This window comes from Coturnix japonica, chromosome 1, assembly GCF_001577835.2.
Source record: "Coturnix japonica isolate 7356 chromosome 1, Coturnix japonica 2.1, whole genome shotgun sequence".
Classification (NCBI taxonomy): Eukaryota; Metazoa; Chordata; class Aves; order Galliformes; family Phasianidae; genus Coturnix; species Coturnix japonica.
Genome location: NC_029516.1, coordinates 166,438,533 through 166,465,752, shown reverse-complemented (window position 1 = coordinate 166,465,752; position 27,220 = coordinate 166,438,533). Strand labels below are relative to the sequence as shown.

Sequence of the window (27,220 nt, the reverse complement as noted above, 5' to 3'; positions counted from 1 at the left end):
TCTAACGACCCTTACAGCCCCTTGTTTCTTTCACTCCATTTGCAGAACTCCCCATGTATCTACCAGAAACTGAAGGAGTGAAAGATGGCACAAGCTGCTGCTGATTGCAAGGTGTAGGAGCAGAGCTGTTGGGCCAGTACGCTCCGTAATTGAGCAGGATCATCAGTGTAGGTGATCATACCCACACATTTGAGTCTCGTTTGCAGAGTCCCAGTTTTGACACCGATTTAGTGTCAAAATGGTGATGGCTATGTCCTCTGCCAGACTGGTGAACTGGCCAGAATTTGTCAGGGCTAGTCAAAGGTGGTATGGCAGGCAATATGTGCAACTCTACATCATTGCAATGGAGAAGCATAATAAAAACCTCAGCATTTCCAGAGGAAAATGTCACCTGATTGAAATAATGTAGCCTATAGTCAATGTACTCTGCAGAGAGAGACACTTGACATATTAATCTATCAAAGAAAATTAAGTGCTAATAATTCAGATCTGACATCATCTACCTGGACTTGTGCAAAGCGTTTGACACTGTCCTGCATGACATCCTTATCACCAAATTGGAGAAAAATAGATTTGATGGATGGACCACTCGCAGGGTAAGGAATTAGTTGGAAGGCACTCAGAGAGCTGTGGTCAATAGCTCAGTGTCCAAGTGGAGACCAGTAATGAGTGGTGTTTCTCACAGATCCATGCTATATAGCAGGGGGATGGAACTACATGGTCTGAAAGGTCCCTTCCAACCCAACCCATTCTATGATTCTCTGATTTCACATTTCCTTGAGGAATGGATGCAAATCATCTTCTCTGTGCCAGAACTACACCATATTAAGATGCTGTGGTTATGGACTGAAGCAAGGACTATTATGTTAGAAAAAAAATTACAGTTTTTAAGTGAGCAGATGGATCCAGGGCCCTTCCTACTTCAGTCATTCTGATTCCATGAGATTAGTGCAAATTCATGCATCTGGGAAAAGGAAATTTAGTAGTGATGCACCAAGGGGAAATGGTAAAATCTATAAGGGTTAAAAAGGACAGGCAGTTCAGTGTGAGTACTCAGTGCATAGCTGGGTGAAGAACTGCAAAAATAGAAGATCACAAAAGTTATTCTTTAGCACGAGACAAAGGAGTTCAGAATGCTTTCAAAATAACCAACAAACAATTCTATTAAAGTGTAGTTCAAATTAATCTTAAGTTCTGAATGGCTCTTAATCTAGTGAAGAATAAGAAAACAGCAGCAACAACGACAAAAAGATGCCTGGAAGCATGAAGAAGAGAAATATAATTGTAAAACTAGAGCCAAAATACTAGATGTAAAGGAGATGAAACTGTTGTACCAAATATCACAGGAAATGTCAGATTTTCATCCTCCTGAAATTCTCATGTAGTGACTGATGCCTTTTTAATTAAGGGCTGAGGTCACTGGATGTCAGGTAACAGTCTGTAATGCACCAGCCTCACGATGGTGATCTCCTGATCGCTATTTCATCTTTAAGCTATATGAATATGTGAACGTTGTTGCTTTTACACATTCACAGCTGCTCCTTTTCTTGCTTCAGCCAAACTGAAAAATGCAATACTTTTTGCCTAGCAATACTATGAGCAGTGCATGTATTATTAATACGCATCCACATCAACTGTTGACTTCTCCAGCAATGAACAAAAGGAGGGGGCTTAGTTCTCCACTCCCACTCCTGCTCAGTACCTTTCCATATTTTATCAGACACCAGTTAAACTCTGCAAAGTGATATTAAGTAAAGAGAGTTTATTTTGTGCATCTACGCAGCATTAATATATATATATATTCTTCAGGTTCTTTTTCATATTGCTCGGGAGGCTCTAGAACAGCTTGTCATTACCCTGAACTGCATTATTTCCTGCAGATATTTGTATGTAAATGTATTATAAATCAAATCAAAATCAACTTGAAAAAAGCATTTTTTAAAAATACACTCTGATTTGCAAGAATAATAAAGTAATAAATGCAGTAATAAAGATTTTACAGGAGAATCTGAATGTATTTCTCTTCCTCGGGCTTCAATTAGAGGCAAATTCAAAAGGTAAGTGATAAAAGCAATGCTCAGAGAGGCTGTGAGAGATTCACAATCAGAGAAGCAGAAGAAAAAAGTTAAACTCAAAAGCAAAACACATTACCACTGGAGAACTCAACCAACCTTGATCAGAAACAGCTGACAGAAAAAGGAAATGGGAATGGATAAGAGCTTCCAAACGTCTGACTTCCAGACGTATGCTTAACTATGCAAAGCGAGGGTAGATTTACCTGCAAGCAATGGCTAATTACTTGCACAGATGAGCCTGATACCTTCAGTTCATTCTGTTTCTTCTTTCAAACAGTATTTGGATATAAAACAAACCCATCCAATGCAACAGCCAAGTCCAGAAAAACTGCCACACTAAGCGGAAAAGATCTCTCTGCAGTAAAGAAAGGTGAGGTTCTGTCAACACAGAATGCAGTGTCCCAAAACAACCTTTGTTCTTGCTAAGAATTAAGCCCTAAAAATAGGATTTAATGAGCAAGCAGGCTTTGCATTGGATCAGAATCAGGAGGAAGTCCTACCTAGATAAAGAAAACAGAACACAAAGCTTCTGCAGGGCACATAGGACAGGTGAAGGACAGCATGGTAATGACACCATTGGGCACCTGTACCTCAGCCTAATAGTTGTCTACACAACCCAGGTCTTTCTTGGGTACCACATTTCTCCCTCCATCCAATTTATTTGTCCTGCATTTACATCATATTTTCCAGGCAGGAACAAAGCTAATTCTTGCCAATAACTTAATGCGAAATGGGCTTAAGTGTACAACGAGAGCCACCTATCTGCTAAGGAATCTGCAATGGCCTATATTGAAGCAAAGCTGACAATATCACAGTTCTGAAGCAACTGTATTCTTAACAGTTGAATAAACACCAAGGTGTATGTTTCTTGCCAGGAATAGCCTCATGGAAAGCAAGCCTTTGAGAACACTGTGAATGCACCTACACAGCCATTACTCATAGATAATTGCAAAATAAAATAAAATTGAACTCACCTCCAGGTAATAAATTTACTTTGCTCAAAAATAATAGCTTAAGAGACCATAAATATTAATGAGAAAGAAGGAAAAATAGAAGTGAAACCGGCAAAAAATTCCAATTTGTCCCTTGGCAGTAATGGATAACAGACAATACAACCATTTTTGAGTGTTAGTCTTTACTACCCTTCACATATTACCTTTCAGTTCCAGAGTCTCCTTTCCATGTCTCCCCAGAACAGCAACACGTGTGAACAAGACACAGACTAGAAGACTTTTCAGTCTTCCAGCATTTGGCCAATACATTATGATGTGGAGTGTCCTCCAATATGTTACAGGAGAGCCAACTGATGTGAAACACAACTGGTCTAAACAAAACACCTACTTAACCAAGAAACAATGGCTAGCAAGAAGCAGTGCCCTTCTTTGTCATGTCAGTTCACAGCAATTGAACAAGGATAAATGTTCTGAGTCCTAGCTGGGTTTACAGAGAGTAATCGAGCCAGCAGAAGAGAAGACTAGGAAACATGAGTCAACAATTCCTCAAGATGACCTCAAGTCCAGAAGTCTTGTTTCCTAATACATGTATTTGTGTCTGCCATGTGTGTTGCACAGAGGAAAATGGATGTGTTGAACACTCATTTAATGGATGAAGCATACATTCTTTTCACACATTTTAAGAGGTAATCCAACATGGGATGACAATACCTATAGAAGTGCTCATGAAATACTGCATAGGGGAACTTCTGGAAGACAAAAAACAATAAATACCTGCAGTTTGCAGCAAACTCTAGAGAGCCAGTCATAGGAACATTTATGTGTGTAGAGCACTGAACATCTACCATAATTATGTGCTTGGTGATCCTTTCCTAGTTTACAGCATGTACGACATTTACATTATGTATTAACATTTACATTAGCATGAGCTGGGAAGACCTGGGCATCTCAGTCGGTTGCCTGGCTTGAGTTACTGAAAGAAGGAGTCTTTGTTTCTATATTTGTCTATCAAACTCAGCACCTTGTCTTTAGTGCTGATAAAGGCCTTACTTTACTTTCAGGATATCACAACAGCTTTAGATTATTGTTATTTTTTGAGTATTTTGATTCATATGTTTTTATCACAAAGTACTGTTAGAAGCCAAACCAGCCCAGCTAATTCTAACATAACACAGAGAGAGAAATAACTTACACAGTTCCAAACAGAAACAGAAAAAAAAAGACAAACAACTTATAAATTAAGATATATAAAAATGAAGACTGAAATATGGAAGACAACAAATGCAATGGGACCGGAAAATGCATTGTATGAAGGGAATGTATCCAGGCATGTAGGAGCACCATTTGATATCCTGTTGTTCTCCTCGCTGCAAGACAAGCTGCACATTTCCTTGTATAATGAAGCCAAAGGGAATAAATTGCAATGGGGAAATATTGCTACATCAATGCACCAATGTAAGTGATCATTTCTGTTTGAGTTGCTGCCTCCAGCAGTTCCAAGATTCATGTCTTTCTTTTGTCCAAAAGAATGAGGAGGATTATAATTCAGGACATTCAGAAGGGTCGTCCTGTTGTACTTTAATTAAGAAATGAAAAACAGTTCTACATTATGAACAAAACATCTCCAATATGGAGGTCTAGGACCCTAATAAAAATGTTTGACAATCTCCTTAGTAACTACAGCATTTCCTCCAAAACAAGTAAATACCAATAGGACAAAATCATAGAGGTTGTAAATAGCATCTGGCATTGGGTATGATAATACAAGGCAAGGCATGTTACACGAATAGAAAAGGAACATGGCAGAAATACATTTATACAGAGAAAAGATAATCAGCTGAACAGGCTAAAATTGATGGAAACAGAAGATGTTGTGCTAAATAGGAGAAAAGGAAATCACAGGAAGAACCAGAGCTTGACTGTCTGATGCAGAATTCTGTGGATGAAGCAGGATCCAAAATGCTTAACAAAAAGAGAAAATGAGTTTGCTGCAGCAAAACTGTGAGTTCCTCTGTTAGGAGGCTGATCACGTTTTGTGCTTCTGCATACAGATCATTCAGATGGGGAAAACTAAGAAGCAAAGGGAGATGGATGGGGACAAACACTGGGGAATACTTGGAGACCTCAGCCATTAACACTTGGAACCATGAGCAGCAATCAGTGCGATGCTGTGCATATGATCTTCGTGGCACCACTAGTGTCCTCTTTGGTGCTGCTGTAATAGAAGGGTACAGGTAGTTCAGGACCACAACAACAGAACACCTTGGTACTGAGATAACTCCACCACTGTAAGCACACTTCTGTCACTGCCAACCAAGCCCTTGAACTCCCACTGATTCTCATCTTTTAAAATCAGCTGTGCTGTGTTGAACAAAACACACAGCAATTGGAGATTCTGGAAGAAATTTAATGCAGATATGCATTTGCAATACGTAGGTGTTTGGAATGAACAAAGAAGAGCATAATAACAGCCCACAGCAGGATGACGAGAAGCATGACAGCTTAAAATTGAGAGCAATGGACAGAACGAGCCTTGCATTTTGAGCCAGGAAACAGTGGTGGATGCAGGCATCACAGTGACTCGCAAGCAAATTGCTTGAGCAGGAAGAGAATGTGGGATTTTAACGAATACGTACAAAAGGTATCTATTTACAGATATAAATAAAAATCTCTCATCCAAGCTGACAGGAGTTCAGCAATTCTAACAGCAGTATAGAACTTTGAATATGCACCACGTGTTCTGATAGAAGCTTGAGACAACAAAGAGCCTGTGGGGGGAAAGGCAGCAGCTGAATCCGATCCAAAGAGCCATGCAAACATTGTGAAAAGTCTGTAAAAGCCATGGAGATGACAGTAAAGTAGTGCTTGTGTTTGTAAAACATGATGCATATGCAGGAAAGCCCACATAGTGCATGCCCTTTCAAGCGTGGCCTATAAAGCTGATGGGGTGGATGCCAACTCTTCCTTGGCAGAGCAGTTCTGTGTACAGCTGAGTCACACTTAGCTGCTTCAGTGATAATAAATCTGCATAGGCCAGCTGACCCCTCCAGAGCCTGCCCAACCATGGGAATTAGATGGTACCCTCCCTTGTGAGCCCAGAGTTGCTCTGCTAACCCGCATCGACATGCACCCATTAACAGCAATAGTGTCATGGGATTGGAGGGAGATAGCACAAATGATGTTTGGAGAACATCAAACACTCCGCCATTTGGGATGCCCTAGTGTGTATCTTGCTTTGTGTCTTGCTGCTGATCTGGAAGAGCTCATATCTCTTATCCAGTCTATGAACTACACATGGATGTCTAGATGCCCTGATGTACCTCAAATGGCTTCAAGAATGACGTTTAACTAACTTTCTTAAGCTAGATCCTTTATAAAAGTTCATACTGATATTTTCTAAGTCTATGACTCAGTTACCAAACCACAGGTGACTGCTGCTGTTTGAAATGACCTTTGCTGTCTAAGACACCCATAATCACAGAGAGATCAATACGGAACAGGATCTACAGGAGACTCAAGCCTTTCTTACGCAAGAGTAGCTGAATGTAATGCAAGATATTGTGACTAAAATGACAAGATAGGTAGATGTGTGGGCAAAATATCCTATGATGTCTGAATACTCACACTGATACCTCTAAAGTCCTGTTCAAATGCTGTTTGCTACTGTATCTGTAATACATGAAGTTCACTGCATGATCAAAGCTGGAAAGTGGAGACGGGTGAAGAGTTTTTAATGATTTTATTCCTTTTGGATTGTGGCTTCAAATAAATAAATGAATATCTTAATAAACATGAGCGTTGCAAAATGAAACCTAGGGCAACAAAGCTGGTGAGGGGTCTGGAGCACAGGACATAGGAGAAGAGGCTGAAGGAGCTGGGAATGTTCAGCCTGGAGAAGAGGAGGCTCAGGGGAGACCTTATTGCTCTCTATAACTTCCTGAAGGGAGGCTGTAGTGAGCTGGGGGTCGGCCTCTTCTCTCGTGTCATTACTGACAGCACCAGAGGGAATGGTTTCAAGCTATGGCAGGGGAGATTCAAGCTGGACATTGGGAAGTATTACTTCTCAGAAAGGGTGGTCAGGCACTGGAATGGACTGCCCAGGGAGGTGGTGGAGTCACCGACCCTGGGAGTGTTCAAGGAAAGACTGGATGTTGTGTTGAGGGACATGGTTTAGTGGAAGCTATTGGTAATAGGTGAACGGTTGGACTGGATGATCTTCTAGGTCGTTTCCAACCTTGGTGATTCTATGATTCTATGTTCTTGGATTCACTTTTTTTTTTAAGCTTATGAATTGTAGTTTTGTCTCACGCGTGAGACGTAAAGAATAACCTACAGCGTGAACTGAGGGCAATAACATGCATTCGCCCTCTTAGAAATCACTTGTTCTCCACACGCTAGTGAAGAATAATGGAATTTAGTGGTGCCAATAATTTGTCATCTGGAGGCAAACTTCCCACCTGCTGGTGTGAAGGGACTTTCAAACTATTCTATATGTCTTATTCATAAAATAAAACTTCCTGATGGATCCAAAACATTTGTACTACTGCTTCTGTCTTCACTGTATACAAGAGACTCTGTAATGGGCTGAGTGACCCTGGATGCCTTGGCAAGCACACCTTCAAAGGGCCTTGTATTAAAACTGGGAACATTGCAAGTCATCTCTCCAAATTGATATCTGATAGTTGCAGAGCACATTAAAGCCTATACCACTGTTTTTGTTTCCAACTAGTAATTTCAGTTTTAGTTAGAAAGCAAAGAACTTTCACATCAATTTCCTCCATCATAATTATTCAAACCCCAATGCTTCACCAAGGCCAATACCTTAACTAACTTTCTACATTTTGAACTTATTTCACTTAATAAAGCACCTCTGAAATCTAACTGTACGTGTAAGTGTGCCCTCATGAATAACCTTGGAGCTGAAGGGGGATATTTCAGTAGCGCCCATATTACTTACTTTGAAGTGAGATTTCTTATCAATGAACCTTCAGCTCCAGAGCATGTCTGACAGTTCCAAGCCGACTAGTTTGCACTCCCTGGATAAGTTCAAAATAAAAACAAATGTAGATAATGAATTAAGGTACCTGTTTCTTCTAGTGATGTACTGCAGGGATAGGCAGGATAACAGTGAGTTAGGAGGAAGATATTATTGTAGTCTTTATTGATGCAGAAGATTTAAGTTACAGAACATCAGGCAAAGTCACCCCTTTCCTTGCCCAGAATTTCAGGATGAAAAGTTACAGACAAGAAAATTATTCAGGTCCTTACAATGAAGCTAATAATTAAATTACATTGAAACAGTTGACAATATCATATTGTTAAATGTAACTGCATGTACAGTATATAAATACAGCTTTCTGTTCCTTCTTGAGAACATAAACCAACCACATTTTTCTGCTTAAATTAGCTTAAGCTCAAGTACACTTCCTTCTTAAATATATATTAATGTAAACCGTAACCACTAAATTTGGAGTTTCACTCCCCCCATCTTAACTTGAAATTTATAATACAGTACTTTAAAAGCTAAATGAACACCCTTGTAATTCACAAGAGCCTTCTGTCAGATTTCCCATCTTTTAAGTCTTTGGCAATGTTTCACAGCATCTTATTATTCGCTCTTGTTATTCAGACAGAGTAGTTCTATTTTAGTTGTACTAACAAAAATTTTAGTGGCATCCAAAGCAAGATATTCCAATCCTTCAATCTTTCTATTTGAAAGAACAGGCCACACAAATGCTCTGTGCGAGTGTTAAAGCCATAAAAATCCTACACTGTAGGAGAAACACTGTGTAAAATATATCAACAAACATTTTAAAGGTTCGAAAGATAAAACACCATTAGACACAGCAACACTGACCCACTGCATAAAAACACTACTTCATATCTGGCCAGTCAATGCAGTAAGTCTTTACTAAGTGATCCACGGTGAGGCACAGCAGTGAAACCTGCATTTGGACCAGGTTACCCAAAGTTCAACAGCTCAGATTAGATTCTTCAAACCTACCACGCTTCTAACAGGTGATATTGGTTTCAAAACATGGCTGCATTCACCAGGGTATCATGGCCACCTACCGAGCTCAGCAAATCTTCGCGTCAGTATTCACTTGCACCAGTCAAAAAGTACCAACAGACTCGGAGCTGGTCAAGATCTGCTGTACCGTGGCTTTCTCAGAGCTGAGACACATCAGTGGGACACAGCCACTGAGGAAGAGATGATACGAATGGACTCGACCATTCTCCAAACACACAGAGAAAGACACAAAACTAACGAGAAAAAATAACTTTCATTTAAATTTTAACAATCCTACTGAAACAGGTTCCGGTTGGAGTATTTATATCAAGTGAAACTTGCCGCACAGAAATAGTCTATTGTTATGTAGTTACATAACAATGTTACATATTACAACAGATTTATTACCAAGCACAGAGACATTTAGCTTTGATGTCTTTTCAAACAGCTTAAAGACCAAAAAGCCTTTAAGAGATAAAGCTGAAGCTACTTTATGCCCCTCTGATAATTACCTGTGTTTGCTCCTCAGCAACACTTTCACACAAAACGTTAACACTATAGCATTAAACCCATTGAGACTTGTGCCTTTAAAGTGCCTGCCAAGTATTTAACCTTGTCAGTACTAAATGGAAAATAAGAGCATTGCTCAGAACTATTGCTTGAACAAATACAGGCAGCTCAAACCACATGCAGAAATTCCTAACAGAAATGTCTTTATAAGCATGGAGAAGAAAGTGCTCCAATAGAGTCAGTACATGGTAGATGACTGGAGAACAATTCAGAAAGTATAAATATAGATGTATCTAGGACAATAATATTTTATCTCTCTAATGACAAATGGTAGATTACCAAGTGGTAGATTTCCGAGACAGATACCAAGGACAACCAAATATTATATATATTCTTATGTTAACCAGTATGAATGGAGAGGTTTTATCATACCATATTTCACAGAGGAATGTTATAATGAAGTACATCTTTTAGAGAAGGAATTTCCTCACAAAAAGAAAGACTGTGATAAAAATAGTTCTGTTGTTTTACAAAACATGGAGTGATTTTAAGGAAACAAGACCCAAAATACAATGCTTTGGCATTTGGACTGAATTTCATCTGTGCAATGTGAGACAGAAAGTCAAATATGAGCCCTGAAAAGCAGGATTTCAGTTGAGGACTCAGTATGCAGGCAGGCTGGACAAAACTCATTTCTACCCAATTACCAACTTAATAACACGTTCTTTTTCTTCTTCCAAAATGGAGATAAGAATCAAAAATCAGTGAAGGGCATGTTCGATTCTATTTAAGGCAGAATGCAAAAATAATTATCTTCCAATAGAAATATAATGGATAGACTTCTAGCAAGATGTAAAGGAAAATACATATATATAGTTTTATACATTTCAAGAGTTGTAATTAAGAGCAAAATAATGGTATAAAAAAACATTAGGGCAGCAGTTACAAAAATATACAAAAATAAACTACTTACTTCATTATTTGTGCCTTATGGAGCCTGGACGTAACCATGCTGAGCACCTCATGGTAACAGATCACACAAGATGGAAAGAGCACACATAACTGTCTCTTTCAATCTAACAAAGAATCCTACCTTTACCTCTAAGCCTTGCTTCTCTGTCAGCCTTGTCCATTTTTCACCTTAAGTGTTCATATGGTCAGCATGAAAAAACGTCTTTACCCAACTGTCACACAGCTCACCAGCAGCAGTGGTCATGCTGTTCCTCCAGCCTATTCTAGGAGGGATTAGTCCTTCCAGTTGGAGCCAATGTGAAAAGAGGGAATGAGAGCCACTGTCATTCTGCACAGTGCCCTAAGATTAAGACAAACCAGCTCTCAGGGACCACAGCCACACAACTGTAACCACCCCAAAGCTTCTCCAAAGCAAGTATCAAAGTCCTCAGAATGGAAATAAAAAACTAGTGTTTCTGGCTCATGGGGGTGACCCTACTGGAGACAGTCAAGAGCAGGTCAATGCATCATTTAACTCCCACCTAAGCCCTTAAAACAGGGCTGGAGAGAAAACAGTAGTGCCTATGCTTTGCATCTAGATATGATGAATGGACAGACTTCCACCTCTCTGAGGAGGAAAGCATTTTGACTTCTTTAGGAAAACTATTCCTCTGTCTTGCAAACAATCTAATTTCATATTTCTTTCCTACATCCATATATATATATCTTAAATCCTGACCAATTCAGTTTTTAATGAGATGAACAGAGAAGACTGAGAACAAAGGGGTTAACTCAGGTAGTAAACCTGAAATAATGAGAGAAAGAACAGAGGCCTACATGTGATTTTTCATGGATTCATTTAAAATCCCTTTGAATTTATCCCACATGTAGGCCTGCCATCCATCCTGGATTCTCAATAAGGAACGAAGCAGTTCACAGCATCACATTCCTACTTTAAACCAACCACCAAGTCTGTAGTATTTAAAACAGCAGAGAAGCTCTCAGTTGTGTTAGCTAGAACTGTGGATGCAGGGTAAATGATTTCTTCAATTGCCACGTATGTCCCTGTTAAAAATCCAACCACTCCAAAGACAGCTATAGAAATGTCTTTAAGTATTGTCCACAGATGTAGGTTTTCCTTGTAGAAAGTGAGGATTTCAACCAGAGGTGGCAGAATCAGAGCCAGAGTGCTACTGCTGACAGCTCCAACCAAAGAGATCACCAGGTCTAGGCGAGGGATCAGAACCGCTACAGCACCTAGAACATAAAGAGAACAATATTGGCTGCAGATTCAACATCCTCATGAGAAGAGACAAAACCAATCACGATAAACAGATAACGCAGTGATTCATGCCTTTAGAAACTTTTGATTACTCACTAATTTATCCAGATAAGATTGGCAGGCGCTGCATAGATCATTACTTACATTTGTGAGTAAGGTACGTTTTCATGATCATATGTGACACTCAGTTTCAATTTTGAATTTCCGCATGAGCTGGCACAGCTTTAGGTTAAAATTCTGTTATACTTACAGGGTGAGTAAACCTGGCCTGCAAATCACACAGCCGTGAGATATATGAAACTGCACAGAGACATTTTGAGCTTTTTATTTCACGGGTTTCTTTTTAAGCCAAAAGATAAAAGTTCAGGCAGAACAGGAGAAGGGGATGTTGGATGCTACACAGAGGACAGCAAACAAAAATATGCCATTATTGATATATAAAATGATGCAAAGTTCTTCAAAACGAGCACAAAAGCTGCTGGCCACTTGGCAGTCTCACAGACATTTCCATCACTTATCTACAGGCCTGTCTGTTGAAGAATCTTGGTCTATACCACCACATTGTGTGTAAAAAAAAAGAAGCAGTTGCCCAGTTAGCTGAATGAGAACTCAGTCCCACCAAGAGCTGAGTCCAAAGACAAGGCCCAGTACGCATGCTAGGATGGCATGGCCAGTCTCACCAAGAAGCTGGAGTGTTCCTGGGAACGGAGCCCAGCCTTACAGAAGGAGCAGAACCACTGCTTTTAAACCCTTTGGCCAGCAATGCTAGGAAAGATACCAAAGTATGAACTGAGATATGCCAGTTTGTCATGCAACATTTTCAGTTCTGTTAGAAGCCAGCTTTCCAAGGCCAATTGAGTGCAGGTTCCAGTATGATGCCACACATTGTAAATGGCTGTCTTCTAAAACACGCAATTACCTGCTGCTACCAGCACCATTTGCTACGCATTTTAATAAAAACCCTAAGCACAGAGATACTGCATCAAAAGGAGGGTTGGCTTAAGACTGAACAGGGATAAAGGAATCTCCAGCCCATCCTGTTTGAAAGATAAATATATTCACTGATTCTACCCTGCCATTATTATAGTTTATTTACACTTCGTGATTCTACAGAGGTCTGAGAGACTCAAAGTCACCAGAGGAAGGTTGGGAAGAGACAGAAATGTACTTTGGGAAACCTTAGGAAAGACATGACCCTCAAGAACGGATGAGCCAAAGTTTTTATTTCACTATTATGATGGATATACCCAATGCCAAACGCATTCTTCCACTGCATGCATATGACATTACAGACTGGAAATGTCACATGTCACATACTATCTAGGACAAAGCTGAATAGCATGAGAAAGGAATTACACCAAAATTAATAGAAGTCACCAAGTACCAACCTCTATCATTTTTATGGCCATAACATGTAGATCTGGCACTCAGGGGCATGGTTTAGTAGTCACGGTGGTGATGGTGACAGTTGGACTAGATTATCCCAGAGGTCTTTTCCAACCTTAATGAGAATATGACTCACTAACTCTGTTCAGGCCACAAAAGCAGGTATTGTGAGTGCCCACACAACACAGACTGAGCTCTCAGACTAGAACCACAGTCTATCGTCGATGCTTGCACAGCAAGTCACAACAGGTAAGCAAGTGTAAACTGTGGCTGAAGTGCATCTGCAATGACTGGAAAAATCCTAGGTAATGAATAAACTGAACATGTTCTCCTGAAGCAGAAGAGAGGGCTGAACATTTATTATCCTGCCAATTTAATAGATGTAGAGGGTGTATTCATCAAACACAGACTGTCAATTTCTGTAATAGACTTCTTTCAAGTCTACATGTGTTCAGAATTTGGAAGTGTCATGGTTTTGTAATTTTGCTATCAGTGTTCCACATCATAACATCATGTAAAGCATGGATAATTTTACTGAATGTGCAGTTCACAGAAGAAGACTACATATCCCAGAGAACAACACGGGTAGTGATAAGTCATAAGGACGCTATATAATCTTGTTCCCAGGCTGGAGTTCTCTCTCTCTCGAACTTCTCGGGGAGTGGGAAGCGTTCCAGCCGTGTCGCCTAGAGTTCACAGTCGGCCTCTCGGTTTTCTGGGACTCTCTCTCTGTTTCGTCTGATTTATTAGCCTCAATTATATTATATTATATTGTGTTATCTTGTATTCCGATATCATATTTAGTAAAATAAGTTTTCCTCCTTAGATTGCTGCTGTTTTTATCCCATTCCCCCTTTTTCCCTTCCTTTCTGGGCCTGGGGGGCCCTACGGGGTGGCTTCCCCCTGTCACGGGCATAGGCAAATCTAGGTAACCTGTGACAGGAAGATACTCATGAATTTATAGGTCACAGTTTGGCTTGAAATCTTCTGCTTTGTTAAAAATAATGATAATATTATTAGTATTCATCAATTGGAAAAAAACAAAATTTCAGTTTGTTTCAGATCACAGAAAAGCAAAATTCTGCTTGTTGGCTTGGATCTTGTCAAATGTTTATTTGGCTCATATGGATTTGTATTAAACTGGATACTGCTGTGGGAGGAAGTTTTGGAAACACATTTCAAGGTTTTAATTACACTCTTATCTATTCTCTAACAATCCAAGGGAAATGCCACTTTTATTATCTGCCAAATAAAGAAAAATGGGGGCAGCTTCTTCTCCTTATTTCCAGTAGAAGTAAACAGGAGGCATTTCAGAAAGCACAAAGCCTGATTTTTCTAGCTATAACGGTTTAAAAGTACAAAGTCAAGAGGAAATTCTGAACCTTTATGAACAGCCAGGAAATTTTCTGTTTTGGAGGCTGTGGGAATCCCCTCTGAATAATAAAGTCCTTCACTATACCTGTCAGACTTACCTTTTGGCCAACAGTCAAAATGTTGAATGAAAGGGGGTTTGGAACAAAGAGATGCATGTTGCTTCTACTTTAAACTGCCATCTAATCATAAAAACAAACTAATTCTCCAAAATGTGTCAACCATGTAGTAGTAGCACACTTGTACCATTCGGGGCATTGGGAAACAGCAGAAACAGTACAGAGCATTTCCATTCCTTAAAGGACATATCAAGCCAGTGGAAAGATAGCCTTAATTTTATTCTGTTCGTTTTATAGGACTTCTCTTATAAATTTCTCTCCCTGTTAAAGAATCAGAACTTCGCTGCTCGACAGACTTTATATGCTGACGTAATTTTGATTAAATCACCAAGGAGAAAAAAAGCAGTTCTGCCATCTCTTTACTACCACTTTTCCAAGATCCAATCAGTAGACTGGAGCACTGATGGATTAGGAATGGATGCCTGACATACATTGTAAAGACAATTGGATTTAACAGCTTTCTCAAAGCATAAAACCAAAACTGTATTTTTAACTGAGACAGATGCCTATAATGTGTCAAGATCGAGTTCCTTCAAGGAGGAAAAGATGCCTGCAATGGAACTTTTGCCAAAGAACTCTGTCTGCAGACAAAATTACCCTTGAAATGCCAGCCCAATTTTTCCTTTCTCTGCTAGTATCCAAACTTCTGCTCACCAAAACTGAGAATGCCTTCCTTGGGAGTTCCACAGTAGCAGCTTGTAAAACTGTGTTTTCATATAAATATACAAAAGAATACAGGACAAAGCAGAAGCTTATTATTAATCTGAAGCCAAACTGTCTAATGCAAATAATTCGTTAAGAGCATTTGTGAATGAATTACAGAGCTTTGCACATATGCAGGAAGAAAATCTACACATTGGTGGATAGAGTTTAAGGGAAAAAGATTCCAGATGAAGAACCTGGTATAACATAATTGTGAATTAGAGTGGGTTTTCTTCTGTCTACAAATGCTGATTAACATAGGGTTTGAGGTGCTGCTTGTTTCAACTGTCCTTTGAAACATCAAAAGACCATTAGACACAAACAGAAGATGATTGCTTTTAAAATCTAGATCCAATTTTCAAACATATGAAAATTCATTTTCTTAACCCAACTCCTTTAAATGACTACTTTTAAATAGCAGTTCAATCTCAAAACCAAAATCCAACAAAACAAATGAGAAAATAAATGACAGTCATCTTACAAGGTAACTGTACTTTCACAGACAGCATGCAGGAGAACCACACACACCGTGTGGTTTGGCTCTGGTCCCTCTGGAGTGAAAAACATTCACCATGATCCACCTGTAACATTCTGCATGCTTTGGGCCACAGATGTTACTTCACATCCAGCCTTCCATCTGCCCTCACACTACAACTCACTTTGGCCTACACTAGTGGGAAGGACTAGAGTCAGTCAGGGTCAGGTTAAGCAACTTCGCCCTTCACAAGAGGTAACCACAAGCACTGCACCAGCCAGCAGCTGAGCCCTGCACAGTGCACAGATAGCTCTGTTCCTTCCCTGGAGCCCTCCATGTCCACATCTTGGAGATGTGGAATCAAATTCATTCTTCATAGCATTTTGCAGCACGGATTTTGAAGCTGTTATAAGTGGTTAGTAATTTATGTCTGCACTTTATACAGCCCCAGCATTTAAGCATGTAATTCATTCAGGCTTCAAGATTTACACTTAACTTAAGCAGGAATTGGTGCCACAACTGCCACATGCAGGAGGAGGCTGTGTAAGCAGATTTATAGGGACAAGGAGGAGTGGCAGTCATAAGTCTCCATAAGGGAACTCCCCCCTTCAACTCACCTACCTATAGCAACTTGCTCACTCCTAGTAAAACACTGCAGTACTTAATGCTCCTCTCTGCCTTATGGCCCTGTTCACATAGAGTTGTGTCCTCCTCATCAGACCGTCAGAATTCATGCTTCCAGAAAGCACCTTTCTTGGAGTCCAGTGTGGAAAGCAAACTAGGCAGTGAGACCCTCTGGATGAAGCTCCAACACTTAGTGACCTTCCTAAAGCTAATGTGCACAGGTGCTTGGCACAGCACACTGATTTATCTGCAAATGAATTTCAACATTCCATTAAGTACAATCTGTGGGCTCACAAATGGCATCTGGTGAGACGGTCACATTTGAAATGCCATATTTATTCATTTGTCTCTGCAGCAAAAATTTATTCCAGCTTTGCTACTGATACTTACAAATCTGTTCAGACATACTATGCTACAATAGTTTATACAACTACAATATGCAGCCAGATCCAACAAATGAGCACAAAGCATGCGGCAAAACATTAATATTGATCTCCAAATGGATGATCCCAGCCATTACAGTATTGACACTGTTCCCACTGCCAATCACTCTCTTTCAGGCATCTGAAATGAGTTTGCAATTTAACTGTCCCCTCTGGTTCAGTCTTTTAAAACAAATTCCTGTTCTGAGACAGCTGAAGGGCTCCCAACAGTGCAAGCAGAAATGAATGTCACTCATTCAAGGACAAGACTGTTTTTGCCACAGGAAGAAAAGGTGAAGAAAAGAGCTGGCACAGTGGCAAAGCCTGGAGAAATCAGTCATGCAGCTTCCAACAGTGCTGGAAAGTCATATTTACCTTCACATGCTGCCATCACTCCCTATTCCCCAGTCTTTCTCTTTGCTGTGCTATATATATCAGGCTGCATCACAGGGGAGAAGGCAGTCATACATAGCTACTTTGCCAGCTCAGGCCAAATGTAAGACCTGGGCAGTAATAAGGTAAAATCAATTTGTATGAATGGCAGTTTTTCTTACCTTAACCTTCAAAAACAAACGAAAAAAATATTGCATATCTCTTTATTACTACACAAAGTGAGGAAAAAAACCCATAATTAAATCTACTTATAAACTGAAACTACTATACTTTGCTTGCTAAATACATAAAAGAGAGGGGGAAACATTGCCACAGACACCTTTGTGAATGGTTAACACTACGTACATTTATCATTCAGTCTTCACGCCCCATTATAATCAAATCTTATATTCCTTTGTTAATGATGACAAAAGGAACAGATGATCAGGATTAAAAAAAATTATGCTATTGTCTTTTTGTCAGAAGTAGATCCATCAGAATGCCAAGAATTGTAACAGTTTTGCTAAATATTTTCTCCACTAACTATTAAAGGATTAAAAAATTATTATATAAAAGATTACTGTAGCATCCCAGTGCAGTATTCAATAAGCTGCAGAAGAAGGTGATTCTGCTCTGGAAATATGACAAAAGGGAGCTGGGATTGTTTAGCCTGGAGAAGAGGAGGCTCAGGGGAGACCTCATTGCGCTCTATAACTTCTTGAAGGGAGGTTGTGATGAGGATAGGCTTGACCTCTTCTCCTGGGCAACAAACAGGACCCAAGGAAATCGCTGCAAATTGTACCAGAAGAGATTAGACATAAGGGAAAGCTTTTTCTCTCAGAGAAGGGAGGTGGAATGGCTGCCCAGGGAGGTGGTGGAGTGGACATCCCTGGCAAGTGTTCAAGAGGCATCTGGATGAGGAGCTATGAGATCTGGTTTAGTGGTTTGTGGTAGTCTTGGTGATGGGAGGACGGCTGGATTGGATGATCTTGTAGGTCCTTTCCAATCTTGTGATTCTATGACTCTATGATTCTGTCTGGATAGTGTCAGGAAAGCCAAAGCTTAGCTGACATGAAGATGGGGATCAAATCTCACCTGAGAGAAATCAAGCCATAAAGGTCCACAGGACACGATGAGTTGCATTGAGGGGTCTTGGCACAAACCAGCCAACATCCTTCCATCAGTGCTGGGTGTAGGCTGACATCACATTTAAATCCAAACTCATTTAAATTACTGATTTTTAATCACAATTCAAAGCTGGATTAAAGGCAGTACTTTATCAGTGATGCTTCAGAGAGATTTTTAATACCTTGAGGATGAGTAGCTGCTTCTAGGCACTTGAAGGCACTACCTGACTTTTAGATGGCCAAAGTGTGGTGAGATGAATTTCACCTCTATGAACTAGTTTGAAGAGAAGTTCTCATTAGGGTTTTCAGTAAGAACAGCAATTCACGGAAAAAGTCAAAATTACCACTCTGATCACCTACCCATTGTAAAAACTGGCCAAAAGTAGAGGCACTCCTTTATTTGCAGATGCCTCTGTACCAAGCAATGCCTGCAAAGGCAGAGCCAGAATCTTTTCTGTCTGATAAAGGTGTCCTTTCTCATTGCTAATTCATACAGCTAAATCTCCAACAGAAAGGAGTGATCAAAGAACTGCCAGTTTCCTGATAGCAGTAAGGCAAATGGAGTTAAGGCAAATGGAGTTTCCCCTTCCTAGGCTTAGCCTTTCTAACAGAGGCTATGCATATCTAAACAGGTTCCTCATGTAAAGAGAGGTAAGCTTCATTTCTGTTTCACAATGAATTTCCAGTTGCCTTAAGCAACTCATTTTTAGTAACAGTTGGAAATTTCTTTTTATATGTATATACATATACATATACATATACATAATGATTTGTTTAGACCCTAATAGAAAGTTGCTATAACAAAATACTGATCTAGAATTACTTCACATGCATTTAGGAGTGTAGTTATTCTTTTCTCTGAGGAAATACAAACACTGCTCTCCAGAGGCCTGGCAAACCTTGAGCATATGCCCCTAAAAAGGGGCTGGGATCAGAGTCACCTACCAACCATTCATGCCTTCCTGAGTCTTGCTGTTTCCTATGGATTTTTTTATGCTTCCTTCCTTTCCTCTCCTCTCCCATCTTTATCATCTTCCAGTTATTATCAGAACAGAATAGAATAAACCAGATTTCATTTGTGTGGTTTGTTCTCTTTTAGTAATCAGCAACTAATTCTGGATCCTTTGCTTTCCCCATTTCATAATATTACAAATAGAAAACATAGCATTAAAATAGAAGAATAAAGAAAGAGAAAATGTATCATACCACATAAAAGAAACATGTATTTAAATCTTCAAATATATTATCAACACTCTGATGTGACAGTTATTATCTTTGTCACAAAATCATGTCCTTCTTTACTTCAAAAGCCAGGCACAGAGACTCCTCTGTTTTTTCACAGTATCATTATTATTTGAGAAGAAAATGCCTAAAAAACTGATAATGACTTATTTAATTCCCTTCCCAGCAGACAGAAACTTCATCCCACTTTGAGGTTTTGATAGTAATGGATGCCCTGGGCCTAGAATTGGATCACAGGCCATTAAGTCAACACCTAAGGTGCAGGATCCTAAGATGGAGGATAACTCGAATTGGTAAATCAGCCTCAATGGGAACCCAATTCAAATACCTGTATGCTGACACACAGAACATGGAGAACAAGCAAGAAGAGAAACAGGTGTGCATGTGCCTACTGGCATCACTGAGACGTGGAAGGATGGCTCTCATGACTAGAATGTAGGAATGGACAGGTATAAAATCCTCAGGGAAGACAGGCAGGGGAGCAGGTGTTGCCCTCTACATCAACAACCAGCTGATCAGGAAGACTGAGTGGATGAGGCCCTCTATAAACATATAGGAGCAGCTTCACATTCACAAAACATGGTTCTCATGGGGGACTTCAACCACCCTGATATCTGTTGGAGGGACAACACAGCAGGGCACCAGAAATCAAAGAGGTTCCTGGAATGTGTTGATGATAACTTCCTCTTCCAAGTAGTACAGGAACCCATGAGAAAAGGTGCTATGCTGGACCTTGTCCTCACCAATGAAGAAGGGCTGGTAGTAACATGAAGCTCAAGGGCAGCCTTAGCTGCACTGACCATGAAATGGTAGAGTTCAAGATCCTTAGGGCATTAAAGAGGGTGCACAGCAAGCTTGCTACTCTGGACTTCAGTCGAGCAGATTTTGACCTCTTCAGGGAACTGCTTGGCAGTAACATGGGATAAAAAATCTAAAAAATGTTCTATTTACCTATATATTTTTCAGCTGTATATTTCATAAAGCTGAATCGAATGCACTCACACCACATTTTAATCCTGAATTCTTCCTGTTTATGACAACTTCCTCCACTTTTAATGAACACAGGACCTGTTAATTGCCACAACTTTTCAAAGATGCATTAACTCAATTTTGGAGCTTGAAAATCAGAATGATAGGGTGAAATATAAATCCACTGAGACTTATGAAAAACTTTCCACTTTACTTTAATGCCTAAACTCTAAATCTTTGTACTTTTAATTGAATGGATAATTTTCACCTACAAAATTATCCTTCAAATCCTTTTTTCTAGACATTACAAATACCATTAATTAAATCACCCAAAGAAGTTTGCAAAAAACCCCATAATTTTACTGCTGATTCATATGATTATATTCAAGCTGTTTTATTCAAAATTGCTGATTTACTGATGCTTTACCAGACAATTTCTTGACTTTTCTTCAGCATTTCTAAAATCAAGCTTCATTTCAACATTTCTAGAGGAAAGAAAACGTTTTGAAACCTGTGACTGCTGTCACAATATGAATAACCTACCTATAAAAATTTCATTGCGACTTCTGAGGAATCAGCTTTCTGAATTGAAGATATTTTCTGCTCTTCTCAAGATTAGCAAACAAACATACATTTTAAATAGGTGTCTTACTTAAGAATGAGGCAGTTAACTTTCCTGCCTACAGTGGTCACTGTATAAGTGTGGGAAGTCTTTATGTCAAGAAATTTTCTGTTAAAAGCACCTAGCAACAGTATTCATCTTCTCATTTACTTTACCTTGTTTTTCACCCACCACCATTTTTTTTTTGTTTCCCCTACTCTAGTCTGTTTAAAGGTTAAAGCCAGAGAACAGAGAAGTCAAATCCTTTTCACTTTACTACTCTCATATTCCAGTCTCAACCACATTATGATATATAATGGTACCTTGAAAACAGCCTGCACCATTGCTTTAAACATTATACAGTGGGAGCTAAGAGAAAAAAACTGTCCCAGAAATGAAGATATGAATGACATAAGCAAATGAGTAACCTCATTCTTCAGACATTAAGAATATGGTACTGGTCCCTCACACAGAATGACCCGGGTTGGAAGGGACATCAAGGATCATCAAACTATATCGCCTATCACAAGAAGGGCTGCCAACCTCCACATTCAATACGAGACCAGGCTGCCCAGGGCCCCATCCAGCCTGGCTTTGAACACCTCCACGCATGGGGCATTCACAGCCTCTCTGGGCAGCCTATTCCAGCACCTTCCCACTCTCATGGTAAAGAATTTCCCCCTGACATCCAACCTAAATTTTCTCTCCACAGAACCCTGAGCAAAAAAAGCCAAAAAAACCCATATTTTTTTACAGATACACCTTGCCACCTCCTACTTGATCTGCTAATACTCATGAGAAGAACAAGTCCCAAGGGCATTATTCTGAACCGATGACACCAACTTTGCTCCATCACCTGCTCTCCCTTTAAAGGATAAGCTTCAGAAACCACTCATTTGGAGTAACTGGCTTCAGAAGCCTCAGTGTGGGCAGAAAGACCCAAATGTTAGAAATTTTATATAGAACTCTTCTTGGCAATGGCATTTGAGGAAACTGTTCCTTCATCACTAATTCATTTAATAAAGAGAGTAGGTAAAACATGTTAAAAATAGTACTGTGTTTGATAGAAAAGACTGTTTGAAGGTTTTTGGGTTTTTTTTTCAGTTTTAAAATTTAAACCATCATTAGTCTCCCTCTGCACAAATTGTCCAGTGATCAATTAAATATCCTACCTGATGAAGGTACTCATAAGTGCCAGTGATTCAACAGATCTGCACAGGATATGGTCAGGCTGCTCAGAAACAACACAGAGGAGCTGACTCTTTCCTCTGAGAAGGAAAGAAAAAGCAGCAAAGAACCAGAAAGCACCTTGACAGGAGAATGAATATTCAGCCTCTCAGGAGACAGGTAATGAAACTGGCCTAAATAACTAGTCAATGAAAGCGATTTTCAACGCTGTAAAAGCACCAGACCCCTATGATTCCTTGAATAGGTTCTAAACCCCCTACGGCTGTAATACTTGGGATTGTACCTCCTGGAATTTTCTATCTCCATATACAGCAGGAAGGCACCACATTCTCACAAACAGAGTTTTAAATCTATGCATAGAAAATCTGTTTTCAGCTCATTTCACTTGCACAGATCTATTTAGTAGCCTTGGGCTTATCCCTTCCCCTCCCATCACTGGCTTCTTTATCTGCAAGAGCTCCTTTGTAAGGCACTTTGACACTGACAGATAAAAAACAATATGAAAGTAATAAAATTTAATATCATTGCAGTAACTGTTACAGCTTTAATACTTCTGCTGGAACTCTGACATAAAAGAACATTACTCATAATTGTTCACATGCTCACATAGTACATAACCAAGCTCCTGTTATATGATCAGACATCCTCATTGGCTATCCTCAAATGTTTTCTACTTTAGAAATGGTTTTCTTCTTATTCCAAACTCAAACATAACACTTTCATAATGTTTTTACATGGAGGTAAAACAATTCTGTGTAAATATATTTTGTAGAGCAGTACCGACTCCCACAGGTTAAAATGCAATATTAGATATCAAGCACAAGATATTACTGTATTACAATCCCATCTGTTAATTTCCAGGTAGTATTACAATCACTGCTGTCATCTTTGAAAGTATCAGTTACTCAGAGTAGAAGTAGTACTTACTGGTAGTGTTTAAAATAAAGGCATAAGAACCTGGCAAGTCAAGTGAGCATGCTTCCAGTTACAGCTCATCTGAAATGAGAGGTAAGCATGGTACTGATGTCTATCCTATAGCTCTTTAGATGATTGTTATTTAACTTCCCATAAGGGAAAAACAACAACAACCACACACTTACTTTTCCTCTACCAGTTACTGCTGAGTCAATCTCCATTTTGTTCTCAAGAAGCATCTAAAAGATGCAAAATTTCAGATAAAATCATGAAATAAACTCTAAATCAGGTAGTACATAGTTACGTAGCTGCATAATAAAGAAATAGAAAAAGACAACAAGACTTTTTCCTCCTATGAAATACTGTAACCCGAAAGTTCAATATCAACATAAACTACCATGTTGAAGTAGACACAGAATGCAGGCATTGGCCACAATTTAACTATTACAGCATGTAACGCAGAACAGGCACCCTTGAAGTTCTCTTCAGCCAGAGAAAAATGTTTATAATAAAACCACATCCCAAACCAATTCAGGAAATTTCTGATGGTGATACTGTAGGACTGCATTGCTTATTGTGAGATCCTAGCCAAGTGGAGAAGAAGCCCAAAAGAGGAATTGGTTTTTCCATTAGACATATTCATGTGTGCTGTAACAAACTCAAGAACCTAAAATCTCATTTCTTATGAGTGGATCCAGGATTCTGAATTGTCATCTCTACGTTTTTTGTCCTTTGCAGACTCTGAAGCTGCTCTGATGCTGCTTTATGTTCTCTCATATTGCCAAGACCAGCACAATATCTACATCTCAGATGAGCCAGTCTTGCCAGCTCCCATTTCTCAGACAAGTAACATTTGTTGGTTTAGATTATCAGATCTCTAACCATTATCACACTTAATGATTCACTGTATATAATGAAGTACATTTTGTAATCCTATCTAGCGGATTTTCCCTAATCTTTTTGGTGTATTGTTATTAATGAGACTTTCTTCTGCTTGAATCGCATAAGGACTATGTCCTTTCCTTGATCACAGCACGGCACTTGGTGCACAGATTCCACCAGTTATTTCAATGACAAAGTCTCATCCATCCCTTCCATCTATGCAAGAATTTATCACGTACATCCACATGAGCCAATCACAAAGCCATTCACGAGCATCTTCATTTTCAGGGTGAGCTACAATGTTTTGTTAAGGCAGAGAAAAGAAAATGACACAAAAAGAAAATAAAACATTCAGGAATGTAATCCATTAAAATATGCTACACATTTATTCATAATTTTATTAACAGTAGTTTCATGCTGGCTGTTCTGACGTCTTAAAGCAATATACCTCTATGATGACAACAGATCTTCAAAGCCCTAACTCTCCTGCAGGCTAGTGAAAACATTATAATTAAGTCACAGAGGATTTAATTCTCAGGCCCATACATATACTTCAAGGTTCAAAGTTAATTTTGTTTGCCATTATACACGGTGGGGGTAGAAAAAATGAAACAAAACTTGCAAAACTGCTCATTTGCACCTACGACAATAAAGAATAAACAACAAACTACCACTTCCAAGCCATTTCATCTCCACTTCTTTATAAAAGAGCAGAGATGCTCCAAAGCATGTTGCAAGGATCAGCTTGTCGAGTCACTGATCATGAATAACGCCGAGGCGTCATTAATATTTTACCTCCTATGCTTATTTGAAGCAGTGGGATAGAAAATGCCTGGAGTGACTAATTCCAGCTATGAAATAAGTTTTAAGAAAGGATTCAAAGCAATGATTCACTTCTACTGAAAAGAAAAAGCACCACCAGGATGCCAGTATACAAACTAACAGGATAGTTATACTTTGAAGCTCCTGAGTATTTCCTTTATTGCTAATTGTTTTCAGCATACAATGATAAAGCTCTTGAATATTTTCAAGAAATGCTTTCACTACCTTTATATTTTACAGTAAGTCTTCAAAGGTTTACTTTTTATGTGCCTATAGTATTGACTTTGAAAGGAAAAAAAAAAATCAGAGGAAAAACCCAATACATTTGGCTCTCTGCACGGCACCCTATATGTGCATGTATCTGAAAACAGCTTGCAATTGTGTCTAAGTGACTTTCAAAAGTATATTAAATAATAACATCATAAGGGCTTCCTATGAGTTAAATACTTGCTAGACTTCACTGACAATCAGTCACAGGAATTCACCTGAGCAAATACTGCTGAATGAGCTTTTGCTGGATATTGTTTTGCACCCACTCTTATCCAGTGTTGAACTCTGCATTAACTAAAGCATTAATCTTTCCAGAGCTACCTCCTCAGTAAGAGAGGACACAGCTCTGCATCTTCCATCTTACCGACCAGCTTGCATGTCTCTACCAGTTCCATCTGGGTTGGAGTTATGGGCAGGACCAATTGACCAAATAACTCACATCACTCAGGGCTGACTGGATGCCATCCAGGATACGATCATAACTTCATAAGAAAGGGAAGATCATTTGTAATGGATGTCAGTGGAACAAAGGAGCTTTCCTTTCTTTAAAGTCATGGGATAATGCAAGAACTACAGCTTGTCTCAGCAGCGCAACAATGAGAACGCGACAATGAGAACAGGTATGGACATAAGAGATCAATCAGCCCTAAGAAGGACACTTATGTCTGAGACTTTATGAAGCAATTTTTTCAGACTCCATCTTCTGCTATACCAAGAAATAATTAAAATAAATAAACAATAAAACAACAACAAAAAGGAGGCTCATTTCACTGAGTGCTCTTAAACAGAAGCTACCTCTGTTCATTTATTGTAAACTGGCTTCCATAAAGAGACTGGTACACGCTGTGAAAATTTGTTTTCTGCTAAAACTAAATGAGTTCTCAAGAAGTTTTGAAATGTAAGCCACCAAAAGGATAATGGAGCTGCAAAATACTGGGAAAGGGTAACAGAGAGAAACCAAACCAAACCAAAATTAAAGGAGGATTATTTGCTGTTAAAAAAGAAAAGGAAAAAAAAGGTATCATTTTAGCTGACTGCTGCTCAAATACAGGGAGTAAGGCATTAATAAGTAAGACTTATTACCACAATGAATCCTTTATCCTCAGATTACAGTTCTTTCATAGTTTTTTTCCCTCCATTATTACGATTTGACAGTAATTAATGATTTCATTTTATCTAAACAACAGCTCTTTTTTAAAACATCTGCACTAGAAAACAAAAGTCTTTCATCTTGAAGTCCCATACCAAACCCCACCCAGCACAACTCCCTCCTGAGCCTACTGAGTGCTTTAGTTCATGGCACAACATGGTTTTGAACCAGAATTGCTTCAACACTTGCTACCATATTTATTTCCTTTAATTAATGGCCACTTACTACTGTACAATTCCCACTTTTTAATTATAGTAGAGAAAAAAAGGTAGATAATAGCAGGACAAGGGGAAATGGTTTTAGGTTGAAGGAAGGAAGGTTTAGGTTGGACCTCAGGGCTCAATGCCCAGGTGGAGGCCGGTAACGAGCGGTGTCCCTCAAGGGTCTGTCCTGGAACCAGTGCTCTTTAACATCTTTATTAATGACATCGATGAGGGAACTGAGTGCACCCTCAGCAAGTTTGCTGACGACACCAAGCTGAGTGGTGTGGTCGATACGGTGGAAGGAACGGATGCCATTCAGAGGGACCTCGACAGGACAATTCACCTTCCCTCTCCTGCTGACCGCTCCTCCGCTGATGATGATCCCATTTTGCTTTCCGCTGCCAGAGCGCAACTGCTTGGCTTCCATGTTGAGTCTGTTGCCATTCAGGACCCCAGGTCCCTTCCTGCCGAGCTGCTCTCAAAGGACCACTCCTCCAGCCTGAAGGTGCCTGGGGTTTCCGCCCATAGTGCAAAACCTTTGCACTTTGCCGTGTTGAACCTCAGTTAGGTTCACCTAGCCCAGCTTTCAGCCTGTCCGA

The 27,220-nt window shown here is 39.5% G+C and overlaps 1 protein-coding gene across 1 annotated transcript in view; it reads right to left on the bottom strand.

The window, feature by feature from the left end:
* Positions 1 to 8,160: 8,160 nt before the first annotated feature.
* SLC36A4 (solute carrier family 36 member 4) overlaps positions 8,161 to 27,220 on the bottom strand; it is an 88,749-nt gene continuing 69,689 nt past the window's right edge. The window contains 1 exon segment of the mRNA XM_032442216.1: positions 8,161 to 11,756. Coding sequence (XP_032298107.1) covers positions 11,449 to 11,756 — 308 coding nt within the window. The 3' untranslated portion in view covers positions 8,161 to 11,448.